General features: G+C 53.9%; 1 protein-coding gene across 4 annotated transcripts in view; it reads right to left on the bottom strand.

The window, feature by feature from the left end:
• Nucleotides 1-16337, bottom strand: part of ZFR2 (zinc finger RNA binding protein 2) — a 44434-nt gene that overhangs the window by 14357 nt on the left and 13740 nt on the right. For 3 of the 4 annotated variants that reach the window (XM_081076718.1, XM_081076715.1, XM_081076716.1), the window contains exons 3-12: nt 16190-16304; nt 15368-15571; nt 14970-15247; nt 10583-10765; nt 8888-9116; nt 7551-7711; nt 6450-6569; nt 4579-4718; nt 3571-3721; nt 2781-2971 (exon numbers count right to left, since the gene is read on the bottom strand). In XM_081076718.1, coding sequence (XP_080932844.1) covers nt 2781-2971; nt 3571-3721; nt 4579-4718; nt 6450-6569; nt 7551-7711; nt 8888-9116; nt 10583-10765; nt 14970-15247; nt 15368-15571; nt 16190-16304 — 1772 coding nt within the window. The remainder of the gene's footprint in view (nt 1-2780; nt 2972-3570; nt 3722-4578; nt 4719-6449; nt 6570-7550; nt 7712-8887; nt 9117-10582; nt 10766-14969; nt 15248-15367; nt 15572-16189; nt 16305-16337) is intronic. The other variant, XM_081076717.1, reaches the window with a different exon arrangement.

The following is a 16337-nucleotide window of genomic DNA, read 5'->3' as shown; positions in this document are numbered from 1 at the left end:
CGACTCCCTCTAGGCCTGATGCTCTAACCCAAACCCCTTCCTATATCCCCCAGCCCCACAGGGCTCGCTCCTTTGCTCTGGTCCCCAGGACTGGTGCCTGGGACGCCCTCACTTGCCAGATCTCTAAACAAATGTCACCTCTTCCACTCTAGAAGCTGCCATCTCCTGCCACTCTCTAATCACCACTTTTACTTTGTGACACTTCTAGAGATAGAAGTTTTCTTTCTTAAGAAAACAAACAAACACATTTACGTATTCTTATCCATTTGGGGACCACAGAGCTCTGGAGCCCAACAAGCCCTGATGGGACCTGGCTCAGGAGGCTGCCAGCAAAATCCAGACCAGGGACACCTGGATTAGGGGACAGGGCCCCGACTCTGCCACTGAAACTCCTAAGGGAAGAGAAAGCAGAAAGCAGGGGAGGGGGGACCTGCAGACATAGAGACTTAGAGGTTTGTCAACCAATTTGAACCCCAATTCACACAAGCTGTAAAATGAGAAAAAAAACACACCCTAAAACACCAACAAAACACATTGTGATTATCTGTGGGACAGCTGGAAATTTCAACACTGACCGGATATGGGATGATGTTAAAAAATTATTGTTCATTTGAAAGAATGATAATGGCATTGTGGTTTTGTTGAATAGAGTCCTTATTGTTTAGAGGTAGGTAGTAAATACTAACGGAACATATGACGATACGCGTGAGATAGGCTCTCCTTTTAACCTTCACCAGAGGGGCAGGGAGGAGGGGCTGGGGAGCCAGTGAAATCGTGTGAGCTGGTCATGGCTCAGGAATGGTCACATGGCATTTGTCACATTTTACTGTCCCTCAGCTTCTGTGTATGTTAGAGAATTTCCATGATGAAAGTTGAAAGAATCCAACACTAACTTGCTCTTTGCAACAGTTAAATAAATAATGGAACATCCACAGGATGGTTTATTATGTTCCCATTAGAAAACACATTTCTGTGCTTTTGAAAAATAGGTAAGGACGTGTAATGTGATGTAAATGTTACGGGGAAGCTTTTAAAAACGCAATCGTTTTGTTTTCAAAGCACACAGCAGTTGCTGGGTGTAGGGAGGAGGAAGCGTGGAGGTGTAAAGACTGCTTTTTCGTGTTGACAGAAGGTTCTGGGTCCTGACTGGTGGGTGACGGGTATTTATGCAGGTGATGCGATGCCCTGAGCTGTACAAGATGGCATCTGAGAAGCAGAGTGCGTTCTGACACAGGGAGATAGGAGGAAGGTCTGCAACTCTCTGCCGAGCCGTGTCGACTTCCAGCCTTGCCTGGTGCTAAGTCTCCACACTGCGGGAGGCTGCGGGAAGCGTCCCATGATCTCTCTGTACTATTTTGTTACACGTCCATAATTATTTCAAAATAAAAAGTTTAAAAAACAAAAAGAAGACCAAAACAAGTGTACAGGGGAAAAAAAACCTGCATGGAACTTCAAAGCATTACATGAGGGGTGATTTTTGTTTGTTGTTGTTCAGCAAACAAGAGTGAAGGTTTAGACGAGGAGACACCCTTTCTGTCTGCAGTAGCAGCCGCCTCTGGGCAGCTTCCGCGTTCCCTGCCTTCTCCCCTCACATGCTCTGCACGTCTGCTGTGTCATGCCTCATGGCCAGACCATCTTTTCCTGACTGTGGGCAAGCTCCGAGCCGCAGGCAAACCTCAGAGCTGGGCTGCATCCTTCAAAGACTTCCCCCATCAGACTCTGCTGTCTTGTGTTTTGGTTTCACCAAGTCATGGAGTGGAGGGGGGAATGAAAGAAATGTCTTCTTTGCACCCTTGTTTTCCCTACCAGAACTGTTCACTCTCCCAAGTAAATGCATCCTTTCAGGGAAGTTCTCATGTTTAAACTGAAGGGTGAGTTCATTTTATCTGATACTTTGTAACTCACAAGTGGCACATATTCTTTGCTAGGAAACAAACACCATGATGAAAAGAAACCTAGTGGCACTGGCCAAAGGACAAATACTGCATGTACAGGAAGTGAAATGATGGTGCCTGGGGCTGGGACGGGGGTGGGGAATTTAACCAGGCAGATTTCTGTTTAGGATGATGGAAAAGTTCTGAAAATAGATAGTGGTGGGTGATGATGGTTGCACAACCTTGAGAATGTACTTAATGTACCGCTGTACTGTACCCGTAATAATGGCTACGATGGTAAATTTCATGATATGAGTATTTTTCAATAAAAAAAAATAAAAATAGAAAAAGGAGATGAAGACACCAAGAGAGAAAGGACCTGGAAACACTAACTGCCTCTCGGATTATTTAAATCGTGTTGCAACTCATTACAAGGCACAGGGATTTTTCTGTCTCCTGAAAATCACAGGGCCTGGAACGACGACTCAGGTGGGCGTGAAGTGGCTGCTGCTGCTCCGTGGGGTGGAGCGATCGGGGCACAATCACACTTACCTCCATTTAGCAGATGAGCAAACAGAGGTAGTTCATGTTTTGTGAACTATGTTTCTAGATGCCCCTTTGGTTAGAAAAGTAAATTCTGGTGTTAAAACAACAGCTCTCGCCTGTTGGGACTAAAACTCCATTTGAACCTTGGTGCTCTGGCCCTGAGACTCACCTGGTGAATTTTCCACCCACAGGCTGGAAAGCTCCTGCCACTGCAGAGACCCAAAGCCATCCGAGGAGGGTGAGCCTCTGCCGCCACCCCAGCGACTTCCTGTGAGAACCCCCACAATCGCCCCAGACAGCAGACCCCCCACCTCCTGCAAGTCGCCTGGGCCTGGGGAGACCCACGGTGATCGCCATTACCTGCACTCACCACCCTCTTGCTCTGGGCTTCCGGAATTCTCCTCTGCCAGCGTGTCGGACACGAGCTTGAGGGCGCGTTCTGAGTGGGACACGGCCTTCTGGATAGCCAGGAGCTCCTCCTCCGTGGGGTAGATGGCGCCATGCTTGCACATGACGTGCCGGTCATCACTGGACTCTGGCCGTCGTGAGAGCTGTGGAGAAAGGTGTGCACGTCACCAGTGGGCTGAGAGGTCCCGGGTGGGCAGGGGACAGGATGCGTGTCAGCCTTGCAGAAGTATAGCACATGCAGCAGGCGGTCACGGGGTGCGGAGGGGGAAGCCATGCTGAGGAATGATGGCAACCCATAGGTGGTGACCCAGTGAGGACCCCAGAGCCTCCCAATGGCTGCGGGAAACTCCGGGCTGAGGGGGGCCAGTGGGCTCCCCTGTGATGTTCTTACATTTCCCAGCCATAGGCTTTTCAGCCAACTCAGTGGGCCTGCGCCCTCAGCAAGGTGCAAATCTAAGGTTCCCATCCAACCACGGCCTGCTCAGACAGACAGACTCCTAAGGACCACGAGGGATGTGACAACCGAGGCCTCGGGAAGCTAAAAGGACCACTGTGTGGGTGGTGGGACCGGGGTGTGGAGCCCCGGTGGTGACCAGCGAGGGGGTGGGCATCCCTACAGGGATTTGGTACAAAGTCCTGCTCCTCACTCCTGGAAGATTCCGGTCCTAGTGAGGATGGGAGAACATCAGCCAGCCCGGGGTCACTGCCACACTAGGCATTTCTGTGCACGACCTCCACCCACCCGAGGTGTGGCCATGGGCACACCGGGCCTGCTCGTGAGGGGCGTGAGGGGCGTGAGGGGCGGGGGGTGCTGGTCTGTCCGCGAGCCAGCCAGGTGCTCATCCTGGGCCTGGAGCTTCTCCTCCAGCCGCCTCTTGCACAGGTCGTAGCACCTGTGGGGAAGCAAGAGGGCAAACCGCGGTCAGCAGCTGTAGGACCCCAGGCTTGTCTCGTCGGAGCAGGCAGCGTATGGAAGACATATGTTGCAGCTGCCCCGTCCTGGGTCCTGGGCTGAGCAAGTGTGGGCCTGCAAGACCACTAAGGAGACGCAGCGGCTAAACGGGACCCCGAAGGAGCCCATAAACGCCCACCATATGCCAGGAAGACTGAGGCCCCAAGGGCCATGAGGACACAAACCACGGGCAACTGCTGTGGAAGAAGGAGCCGCAGCCCCCGAGTAGCCTGCCTGAGTGCCTGAGCAGCCGCAGCCCCCGAGTCTATCCTGGACCTCATTCCCCAGCCCAGATGCTGCCACAGATCTTCTGTGAATCGGATACTGTGTCACGAAATGCGTTGGAATTGCTCTGGAGGGTGGAGGAGGATGGTGACAAATGTGAGGGCAGTCAGGAGACAACGGGTCAGGAGTCACAGGACACAAGATGTCAGGGGAATGGCAGGGGTCAGAGGGATCCTAAGGGTCGGGGGACACAGGGACACAGGAAGTCAGGCGGATACCCAGGTGACCTTATGAATCAGGCGTGAGAGTGCCAGCCCCGTGGTTGGCAGGACCACGCCGTCCCTCGTTTGTTAGGTGACCCTTCGAGTGACCTGTGCACAGGGCCGGCTAGCTCCAAAACCCTCCACGTCCGGACAAGTGCTGTGTCCCCTACCCACCCCGCAGGTCATGAGTACCCGGGTCCTCAGGCCTGGAAGCGACAGCAGATGTCCCTACAACTCGAGCAAGAGAGTAAATGGATGTTTGGTTCTCAAAGCTGCCCCGGGCCAAGGGGGAGAGGGGAGGACGCCATACCTCATCTCCGCGTGCCAGCGCCGCAGCTCTGCCAGCCGCTTCCTGGTCAGCTGCTTCTGCTGCTGCTGCTTCTCCTTCAGGAGCTTCCGGACTCTGTTGCTGGGTCTGATCGCGATGGGAAGGTCAGGGTTCACTTTTTTCTGAAAAGGAAAGGAAGGGCTGTAAGACCAGAGACCATCACTTAGGTGACAATGCCGGGATGTCTCAGGGACCCAGCGAGAGAACCCGTGACGGACACCCTTCTGCAGGATTCAGACAACAGCTAGGTTTCAAGCCCCCCCAGTCTTAACACTCCTCGTCCCCAAAAGCACAGGCAGGAAAGAGAAGTAACGCAGGGGACAAACACGACTGACACGCAGAGTAACAGACACGACGTCTGACAACAGTGAGAGCCAAACCACGTCTACGTATCTGACAGAGGAGCCAAAGGAGCTGCGACACCACCGGCAATCAACCACCGGCAATCACTGAAGTCACTGAACGTTCAACGGAAAAAGCTCACTTCCAATCAAAATCATTCAGGGCAAACACTGTTGGCGTGAAATCCAGCCATGTACATTTCAAATAGCATTGCTAATTCATTTGCTGAACTTTGATTTTCATCACTTGATTTCATCATTCAGAAGGTGTAGTGTTGTCTAGGATTACTCATTGGCGGAAACGACCCAACAGGTGAATGGATACACACAACGTGGTCCATCCACTCAATGGAATACTACTCGGCCGTGAAAAGGAGGGAGGTGCTGACACTCGCCACGTGGATGGACCTTGAACACACGGGGCTCATGAGAGAAGCCAGACACACAGTGTGTGATTCCACTTACAGGAAACGTCCGGAACAGGCACATCCACAGGCAGGAAGTAGGTTAGTGGTTTTTAAACAGGGCTTGGGGCAGAACTGGGGAGTGACTGCTAATGGGGACAGGGCTCTTTGGAGTGATGAGGATGTTCTGGAAGTAAAGAGAAGGGGTGGCGGCACAATCTGAATACGGTAAAAGCCATTAAACGGTACACTTTGTGTGGATGAACTGTGTGGTCTGTGAATGATATGTCAATGAAGCTGCGACCCAAAGAGGAAATACCCAGAAACCACTGTTTATCACATGTAATCCAAGGAGAGTTACACGTGTGTGCTGTGCACAAGCATACTGGAGCCTGACAGTCAGGCATGTTTAAACACACGTGTGCGGGCGTGCCCATGGGCCCACAGTAGCTCCTGGCCACGCAAAGCCACCCCGTGTGGGCTGCTGGCGCTGGGAGGCCCTCGGCATGGAGGTCCCAGACTCCCCAAGGATGGCTCAGCCTGGCCCACGCCGCTCTGCCGCAGTGGGCCCTCTGGTCCCCTCAGCACCAGGACCCCGGTGTCTCCCGAGCTCACAGACTCAGCCTGCACTGAGCTGCATGCTTTCCTGTGGGGACTCAGTTCAGATGAGGCACAGCGCTCCCCATCTCAGCCAGCACACGCCAGCTTGGGACACAGGCGGAGGCCCAAGAAAAGAAACACAGCACATGTCACGTAGGAATGAACGGACGCTGAGTCGGGAAAAAGAGGCCACATCTGAGTCCTGTTTTGTGGGCACACAGACGATCTGACCGTGAGCTTGAGGGCTCCCCTGGGGAACACGTGGGTACAGAGTTTTAAAAGTAAACATTCATCTGCAAGAGAGGAAATCAACTGGCAAATACAACGGCCTGCTTTCTGCTCTGGTCGGCCAGGCAGCGGGAAATGCGGTCCTGGACTCTGCTGCAAGGCCCTCCGGGCATGGAGCTACTGTCGAGGAAGAATGCCACGCTTTGAGACAGGGCCGGAGATGTGGGAAGCATGGCAGGTCACCCCCTCCCCGCCGCGCGCAGCCCCCTGCAGGGCACACCTTGTACTGCAGCCGGTGGCGCCGCCCCCTCACGTGCATGTCCCTGGCGTTGTGGTCATTGAAGCTGCACTCACACAGTTTGCAGTGGAACCGGATCACTTTGCCCTCGTCGTTGCACACCTGACACACAAAGCTCAGCTGAAGGGCGCCTCCCTCCGCCCTCCGAGGGTACTACGCCTTCCTGAGCGGCCCAGAGAAGTGGACAGTACAGCTTCCTATCTGCCGAGTTGTTTCAGAGTGACTTTCCGAGGAGCCAGCACGCCCTCCTGGGGGGCTGGCCCTTGCCACCGTCAGTTGCCACCGTGAGGTCCCGCCTCCTCCCCTGGGCTCAGCCACCTCCCACCGATGTCCTGCCCTGAGCTGCTCCCGTCTTTGCCCTGTCACAGTTTCCGCCCACCAGGGCCAGAGTGCTCTTCTCTGTTTGCTGCAGCATTTAGGGATCTCATCTCCTTAACTACGAAATGCTGGGGTGTCGGGCACAGGAATCCTATCTGGTGTGGTTGTTTGGCACGGACAACACGGAAGACGCTGCACTGGCTGAAGAAAACGACGAAAAAGCAAAAGGCGGGATGTTAGCACTCACTTCCCAGCCACACCGTCTCCGGCAGCACTCAGGGAGGATGGGAACTACGGAAGCATCCAGGAGGAGCTTCAGGATTGGAGTTCTAGAAGGTTAAGACAAACCCGCGGAGCTACTGCTTGGGCTCTGGGCACGTCTGGGCAATGGTCGTGCAGCGCGCACGCTATTCCTCATACCCCTAGAATCATGTGTCAAGCTTGGGGTGACACAGTCACCTGGATTTCTAGGACGTGGCTTCCTCTTCCCACCTTCCTCCCCACGGGAAAAGGGGCTGCCCAGCAAGAAATAACCCTGCCTGCCTCAGGCCTTCCTTCTAAGACCTGAAACCCAGTGCCCGGGCCTTCTAGCAAGTTCTGCACAACTCACTGAGGTCTGCCCCGGGATGGGTGTGTAAATGTAAGAGGGAGAACTGGCTTGAGGGCCCGAAGTCTGAGCCCAGCAAGGCCCTTCTCCACCAGAGCTCGGGAGTGGAGCAGGGCACACGCTGATGGCCTAAGGGCAAGAGTCACAGGCAGAGTTACCTCCTCCACATAGCCTGGGCCCACTGGCTCTGAGTCATTGCAGCTTCCAGAAGCTTCTGCAGAGCCTGCTCGGGTGGGCAGTTCTCCGGGCACCTCTGATTTCCGGTGTGCCAGTTTCCATTCTGGGGGTCTGCGGCCCACTGCCTTTGGCTCAGGAGGCCCTGGAAAGAAGAACTGTGTCCCTTATAACTTGGTCCGGCCAGAAACCACAGCCAGCTTCCAGCCCACCGGTGTAAGGAGCATAGCACAGTGCCCCTCTCACCCCCACAAAACCCCCTCATGCCAGCTTGGGTCACAGCTGAGAGAACGAGGCCCACACAGTGCTGGGTGCCAGTCTGAATCTGTCCACAGCATGGCCCTGGCTGAGGAACCCCCCACGGCAGCCCCTGCAGCCCTCAGTTAATTGACGGTAAGACAACAAGTGGAAGGAGGATCCTAGGCAAGCCAGCCCCACAAGACAAATCCACTGAGCCTCGGGAGGGAGCATTTCTTTGTTATCCAAAGCGCTTTGTGATTTTATTTTCAATGTCATGTGATTATTCAAAAAACAGTGCTGCTGAGGCTAAAAATAAGCCCCTCCTCCTCCCACACAAAGCATGGAAGGGAAGAGCAGAGAGGGTCAGAGACCTGGGTCTAAATCCTGCCTTCACCGCTTATGGGGTGGCTGGGTTAGGAACTTTCCCTCCCCTCACCTCAGTTTTTCCATCTGCAAATTGGGACTAATGACAAAATCTAAAGAGTTGTGGAGGGCACACCAGAAAACGCATGTGGAGCGGTTATGGATTGAGTGCCAGGCATCTAATCCTGGTTATGCGGCATGAGGCAGCCATTACTTCCCTGGGGTCTCCGCCAGATACGCCCCACCCCGGAAGGAAGGCAGGGCCGGAGGTGGGGCTCTGAGGAGCCGGCCTTAGTCTCCAGTGCCCATGTAACAGTCAGAGCCCAGTGTGTCCACCGTGAGCATCAGGCTGTGAAGGGACTGTTCCCAGTGCCTGGGAGGTAGCAGCCCAGGTTGGAGCTGCAGAGTAGTGCCAGCACCTGGGCAGTCCCCAAGCTCCATGGGAAGAAATGATGCTGCCATGCCATTGATTCTGCCAAGGCTTCTGGGAAATGGTCTCACATCAAAGGTTCGGAGGGTGTGGACCAGAGCACATCCTGCCTGGCAGAAACACGGGAGGAAGGCACGCCCCCTCCCCAGCCCCATTCATAGCTTAGTCCCTCCCCAGATGCGATGGCTTGCACACGCACACAAGTTAACTGGGCAAGCACTTCTCTGAATCTCAGGCTTGTTGAGTCAGGGCGTGGGTGGGAAGGCTGTGAACTGTAGAGACACGTACTCACACATGCGGCCTTCCCGGCCGCTGGTCTCTTGGCCAGCTCTGGCTTGCTTGGGGTGCGCACACTGCAGCCAGTACGGGCACCAGGCTTGGCTGAGGCCACAGGGGGGCTCTCTGTGATGAGGGGGGCCAGCTTGCTGGTGCAGGTGGTCTGTGACGAGCTGGATTTCCTGGGTGCCGGTTCTATGGTGGGTATGGGTTTCCCCAATCTGGTGTGTAGCTTATAGACCTAGAACAGATGTCCCTGTTAAGGCCATCTGCTGGCCTGATCCACGTTCCTCAAGAGAAGGAAGAGCAGCATGGTGGGCATGGCAGGGCTGGCAACCTGTGGAAGTGAGGGAGGGTGGTCCCATCCCAGTCCCAGGGACCCGCCTACTCCCCAGCTCTGGTTACATGCCTTCTGCTCTCCCGAGCATCACTCCCCCTGGAAGGGCCTTTCTGAACTATCTCCTGCTTCTAGGCCCCCACCAGTCACGCACATGTCGGCCCTATAATATTCGCCACCCGGTGCTGCCTAACACCGACTTCCTTCCTCCGAGTTTGGGCTGAAAGGCAGAGCCATTCTCTGCTTCCCAAGCACCAACCTGGTGCCCACCCCTGATAGGTACCCAGTGTGTGTGGATGGAGGCGTGGATAGGGGCCGCCTGCTAAGAGGTATGCGTGTACACATCCATGGACACACGTCTACATTCTGTGGGAACACATGTACATGTCCGTGGACACATGTCTACGTTCTGTGGGAACCTGTGTACATGTCTGTGGACACGTCTATGTTCTGTGGGAACACGTGTACACATCCTTGGATGTACATTTACGTTCTGTGGGAAGACGTGTACACATCTGTGGACGCACATCTACGTTCTGTGGGAAGACGTGTACACATCTGTGGACGCACGTCTATGTTCTGTGGGAACACGTGTACACGTCCGTGGACGCACGTCTATGTTCTGTGGGAACACGTGTACACGTCTGTGCACGCACGTCTATGTTCTGTGGGAACACGTGTACACGTCCGTGGACGCACGTCTATATTCTGTGGGAACACGTGTACACATCTGTGCACGCACGTCTATGTTCTGTGGGAACACGTGTACACATCTGTGGAAGCACGTTTATGTTCTGTGGGAACACGTGTACACGTCTGTGGACGCACGTCTATGTTCTGTGGGAACACGTGTACACGTCTGTGGATGCACGTCTATGTTCTGTGGGAACACGTGTACACATCTGTGCACGCACGTCTATGTTCTGTGGGAAGACGTGTACACGTCCGTGGACACAAAAGCACCCAGGAATCAGTCACACCACATCCTGGATATCCTTAACATTAAAACTATTTTAATTTTACTTGTTTTTAAAAAGCAAACCCCAAATGGAATATACTGTTTGATCTCATCAATATTCAAACTCTCGTTCGTGTCAGCATGTAAACATGCCTAATGCTGAGAATGGTTTCTCAGGGCCTGGATACGAGCCCTGCACTGCGTTATGCCTTTGTCTAGGAGCTGGTCGGACTTTTATAACTGGGAGAAGGTGTTAGGCCTCTGAGGAAGGAAGGCACATGCGCCCTACAGGGAAAGCTCCCTCTTATCAGTGGCTGCCCCTTCTGATGTCACTGGAGCCCTCTGGGGCCCGAGTGTAGAGGCTGGGGCTGCTCCCAGGGAAGCCCTGCCTGGGCCCGTGGGGGGCTCCTACCTTCTGGTGCTTGGCCCCCTGGAGGTGGGCGGTGTAGGCCTCTGTCCCGGTGCAGGACACGGCACACAGGTCACAATGCAGCTTCGCCTGCACCCCAAATGGGCTGCCATTGGGCTGCACGCCCGTCTTCTGTGCCGCCTCTTTCTTTTTGTGCTTCTGTCCTCCCAGGTGCTCACGGTAGGTCTGCGGACAGTGAGCGAGAGTGAGAGCAGCCTGAGGGGGTGCATGCCCACTGGGCACCGCACTGTTCCCCACAGTTCACTGGCAGGACGTGGGTGAACATGAGGGGCAAACACAGGCCTGCAGTCCCCACCCCTCCATTCGCTGGCCTTTGAGAGGCTCGGGCACCGCTTTATTATGTCTGGTCCACAGACGCAGGTGCTTGGCCTGAAAGACATCAGCTTTCTTTCTTTTTCTTTTCTTTCTTTTTTTGTTTTCCTAAAAAAGTCAATGAGTTTTGAATATGTATGTGCTTCAAGTGGGAAAACTTGAAAATTTCACAATCCTTACTTCCCTGTTTGAGAGGCTGATTAAATAGGGTATGTGTGGACATGTGTGGATGTGTGTGTGTGTGTGTGTGAGTGTGGATGTGCGTGAGAGAGAGAGAGAGAGAGAGAGAGAGAGAGAGGTATTTATTACATTATTTTGAAAGAGTAATACTCTGTTATGTGCATATATATTAGGTACAGCCAAACTGGATGTTTCCATTTAGCAAGGAAGGCAGGATTTCTGAAACTCGGGCCTTAACCAGTAGGTTGGAAGAGAGGATCAATTGAAGCTTTATGAAATGTGTGTTTTTGTTGCTTCTGTTATTTGTCTTGGGTTATCTGTCTCATTGCTTAGTGATTTTAAAAATTTTGTGCTTGGGGGCGGCTGAATGGCTCAATTGGTTAGAGTGCAAGCTCTTAACAACAGGGTTGCCGGTTCAATTCCCGCATGGGCCAGTGAGAGACAGCGGCTTGAGCTTGGAGCTGAGCCACCAGTGGGGGCCAGTTTTCTCAGTGGTTAGAGCACAGTGCTCATAACACCAACATCACCAGTTCGATTCCCACATGGGCCAGTGAGCTGCACCCTCCAAAACTAGATTGAGAAAACGACTTGGGCTGGCCCAGTGGCTCAGGTGGTTGGAGCGCCATGCTCCTAACGTCAACAGCTGCAGTTTCAATTCCCACATGGGCCAGTGACCTGCGCCCTCTGTAGCTAAGATTGTGAACAACAGCTCTCCCTGGAGCTGGGCGGCCGTGAGCAGCCAGAGGTTGGCGGGTGCTGCCGTGGGCGACCATGTGCCACCATGAGTGGCCGGGGGCCAGTGTGAGCGGCCGGCAGCTGGTGACAATTGCTGTGAGCTGCTGTGAGCAGCCGACCAATGACCGGTGACCGACTGCCTCAGCTGGGTGGAGCGCAAGGCTCATAACACCAGCATGAGCCAGAGAGCTGTGTCCTACACAACTAGACTGAGAAACAACTGGCTTGAACCGAAGTTAGGGGGAGGCGGAAGAGGGAAAAAAAAACCACAACTTGACATCCTGGAAAAACACAGTTCCCCAATATTATCCAATTAAAAAAAAAATTTGTGCTTAAAAGTTTATTTTGGGCCAGCCTGGTGGCTCAGGCGGTTGGAGCTCCGTGCTCCTGACTCCAAAGGCTGCCGGTTCGATTCCCACATGGGCCAGTGGGCTCTCAACCACAAGGTTGCCAGTTCGATTCCTTGAGTCCCGCAAGGGGTGGTGGGCTCCGCCCCCTGCAACTAAGATTGAACACGGCACCTTGAGCTGAGCTGCCTCCAGGATGGCTCACTTGGTTGGAGCGCATCCTCTCAACCACAAGGTTGTTGGTATGATTCCTCGACTCCCGCAAGGGATGGTGGGCTGTGCCCCCTGCAACTAACAACGGCAACTGGACCTGGAGCTGAGCTGCACCCTCCACAACTAAGACTGAAAGGACAACAACTTGACTTGGAAAAAAGTCCTGGAAGTACACACTGTTCTCCAATAAAGTCCTGTTCCCCTTCCCCAATAAAATATAAAAAAATAAAGTTTATTTTGCTTAATTATGAAGTAGATGTGCATGTTTACATTTATGTAAAATATTTGCTATGTAAAGTGGTTTTTTGGTGTTTGTTTATTCTCTTAAAAGATCACTGTATTTAAGGAAAAATGAAAGTCAGCAATAAAAATAAAAACACACAAATCAATGAGTTTCTTAAGCTTACATCCTTAAAGGATCACACACCTAGTTTTGGGGGCTGCTGTGAAAGAAAATTTTGGATTTTCAGAATCTGACCTCAGAAACCAAGCAAGGACACACTATGCCAGGGGTGTCCAAACTTTTTTTCAATGTTTTTTACCAAGGGCCATATGCGGTAAAATACACAAACAGCCGGGGCACGCACTCGAGGTGAAGTACGTATTGCCTCACCTGGTTTATTTAAGTAAACTAAATATATTTTTGGAATTTGCTGCGGGCCAATAAAAAATGGATTGCGGGCCGCAGTTGGCCCGCGGGCCACAGTTTGGACACCCCTGCACTACGCTTTCTTGTGAAAACACCGCTGATAAACCGAGTGGCTGGACACGAGAGGGGTTACTGTGGGTCATAGGCCTACGTGTCCTGCACCAATGGGGCTCCAAATATCTGACTGCATCTGACAAATGACCAAGCTCTTGTGTGGTTCCAGACTCCTCTCTGGAATCCTAAAGACAAGGCAAGCTACAGCAAACACACATAAAGCAGGCCCGCAAAACCAGTGCACTCTGACTGTGCCAAGAGTTAAATCTGTGGAACAAAAATACCTCTGGAAAATACACAAGGGTCTGACAACACCAGCTGGTTCTGGGGGCGGGTTGGAGGCAGGGGCAGGGGTGGAGGGCTATTCGCTGGGGTGGGCACCTTATGAACGTTTTACCTAAGCAACGGAGTAATTAAAGGCAGTTCTCGCCTGCTTCTTTGCACACACGGTCGGTCGTAGTAACCACAAAACTTTGACTAACCTCAAAACATCTGATTTCTATCTTCATCCCTAAAACTATTCTGAGTTCCTCAGGCTACTGACCCTCTGTGAGCCCCAGGCTTTCAACTGCCACATGGAGATGGTAACATGCAGTTAGAGGCGTGAAATAACCTACAGAAATGCTTTGCAGAGCGTTCAGAGTAAGAGCAAATGTTGCAATTTTTGTCATTCTCGCACCTGGCTTCCAGGGTAAATACACAGTATTAAGTGTGTAGTGAGAGAACCAGGGGGCAGTGTTAGAAAGAGGCGGCCGGGGGCTCCTGCATTGTCAAGGGCTCCCGCTGCAGCTCGAGGCCGCCCTCCTGCTCGTGGCCCCCGTCCTGTCAGCCGTGCTGGCCTTGACTTGGAGAGCTGCTTAGATGGACACCCAGAGAAAATGCAGAGCATTGCCAGCCGGGCCACAGGGCGGCTGCGCTGACACAAATCCCTTCCAGACACAAACGGAGGGGACCCCGTGTGGCTATTTCAACATTCACAGGATGTGAGACAGCGTTGGGGATGAGGTAGCCAGGTGGGGGCTGAGTAGAAAAGGGCAGCAAGATAGACCCTGTGGTGCTGGAAACATTCAGGATCTTGGTGGTAGTAGCGGACTCACAAGCCTGCCAGATAAGTTCACACAGAACACAACACACACGCACGCACACGTGTGTACAACGAGCACACTAAAGCTGGGGACATCTGAAGAAGGACACACTGTGTCAATGTCAATACCCTGGTTACAAGTTGGGGGAAGCTGGGGGAAGGGTACACGGGACCTCTCTGTGTTGTTACCACCTGTGAACCGACAACTATCTTGATAAAAACGCCAGCTTAAAAAGTGCTATTCACATTAGCAAAACTGGGAATGAGAGGAATTGATGTTTCCGAGGCACATCGAGTACATGCTAGTTGCTATGCTGAGTGGTGACACGTGGCAAACACTATCCGCGGGAGGCTCAGAGAGGCTGTGACACCTGCTTGGGTGACAGCGTGGGAGGCGGGCTGCGAGCCCACACTCCGTCTACTCCGACTACACGCAGACACGCTCACTCGTGCACCCGGGCCTGCAAAGGCACATCACACCTAGCCCTGTGGGCCTGGGCCCTCGCTGCTGGAGGAGGGGCGCTGACTCCTACGCCTACTCAAGAGACGCCCTTCACCCTGGGTTCAAGGCTGCGCTTCTGCAGCCAACAGTCAGCACTGTGCTGATCTCGCTCCTTCCTCTCAAACCCCAGCAGGTCACGCTTAAGGCAGTTCTGACGCACACCTGACATTGCAAGTTGAGTTAACAGGCCTCTTTCGGGCAGGCAACGAGCCAAACCTCCGGTTGGCCACAGGGGACAAGGGGCTCTACCGGCTAGTGGGGGGCCTGCCCAGCATAGGGCACGGGGCACTGACCTGGGGACCAGCACAGCTGATCTTGCAGATGTCGCAGTAGTGAAGTGGGGGCTGCCTGGGCCCGCTCTTGTGTTTGTTGGGAACCGGTGGCTTCCTGGAGAAGCTGCCAGCAGAACTGGCACTGGGGCTGCTCCCTGAGCCATCCCACGGGGACGAGTCCACGGGCTTTGGGAGTGGCGGGGGTGGGGGCGGGGCCGGCATCTGTGGGGGGAGCAGTGGAGGGTAGTGAGGACCGGCTCCTGAGTACACCGACGCGTCATAGCTCGGGTACCTTGGTCCTAAGAAGCAGAGAGAATAAGACAGGGAGATGGGTTGGTTTTGAGGGCAATGTTTACTTCGGCTGCAGACAGCATAACAGGATTTGCCCACATGCCTGCTCAGGGAAACCGCCGGCTTACCTGTGTCCAAGGTGGAGGCGGAGCTGTAGGAAGATGAGGATGGGGTGTAGGAAGGCAGGGTGGACAGGGAGGCCGCAGGCTGGATGCTGGTCATTGGGACATAGGTGTAACTGGAGGATGGGGCGCTGGCCGTAGTGGGTGCCAGTTGTGAAGGCTGCCCTTGGCTATACCCAACGCTGCGCTGACAGTAAGCTCCCTTCATCCCTGGAAAGCAATCAGAGCCACACTTCACCACCATCCCTGGGGAGTGGAGAGCAAGAACCACGCTGCCTGTGACCACAACCAGCGTCCCCGGCTGCCGGAGCCAACCTGGGCCCCCACTTGTGGATAGGCCCCAGGTGCGACTGGCCACGGGCCCCCTGGATGTCTAAGCCTCGGCTGGAGGCCGGAGCCCCGGGCCGCTGGTCCAGAGCTCTGAACCCAGCCGGTGACCTATGCCCACCACTCCTTTCTAGACTCTTCTTCCTCCGCTGTCATACGTGTAAAGGGGTGTATGTGTATCCAACGTGTTCCTTCCTTACCTCTTTCATTTCTAGGACCCAAGTCCTCAGCAGAACGTATCCCCTTCCACCCTGGGAAAGCTTCCTCGGAAAACACTATGAGCTCCATTTTCGTTCTCTCTCTGTGTCTGTCTCTCTACGTGCGTCTGTCCGTCTCTCTCACACAGGCCACCACCTAGCTGAGATGTCAGCCTGATCGGAGAAGACAGCCCTGCCAGTCACATTACTCCCGGATCTCCAGGACTCTGGAATGTTTAGATGTGCCTTTCACGCAGTGACTTCCACGCCCTTGCACCCGCCCTCTGACTCTGCAGAGACCTACCTGGCTGGCAGAGTGTGGCCACGGCAGGGAGCTGAGGTTGGCCCACAGCAGGTGCGGGATACTGTTTGTTCTCGTAGGTACTGGCAGCTGTCGAGGGTCTAGGGCCATAACTGTCCTGCAAGAGGGTTTCCGCAGGAGAGACACAGAG

This window comes from Rhinolophus hipposideros, assembly GCF_964194185.1.
Source record: "Rhinolophus hipposideros genome assembly, chromosome: 16".
NCBI lineage: Eukaryota > Metazoa > Chordata > Mammalia > Chiroptera > Rhinolophidae > Rhinolophus > Rhinolophus hipposideros.
The sequence above is the reverse complement of the archived record's forward strand: the minus strand, read 5'-3'. Positions and strand labels throughout refer to the sequence as shown.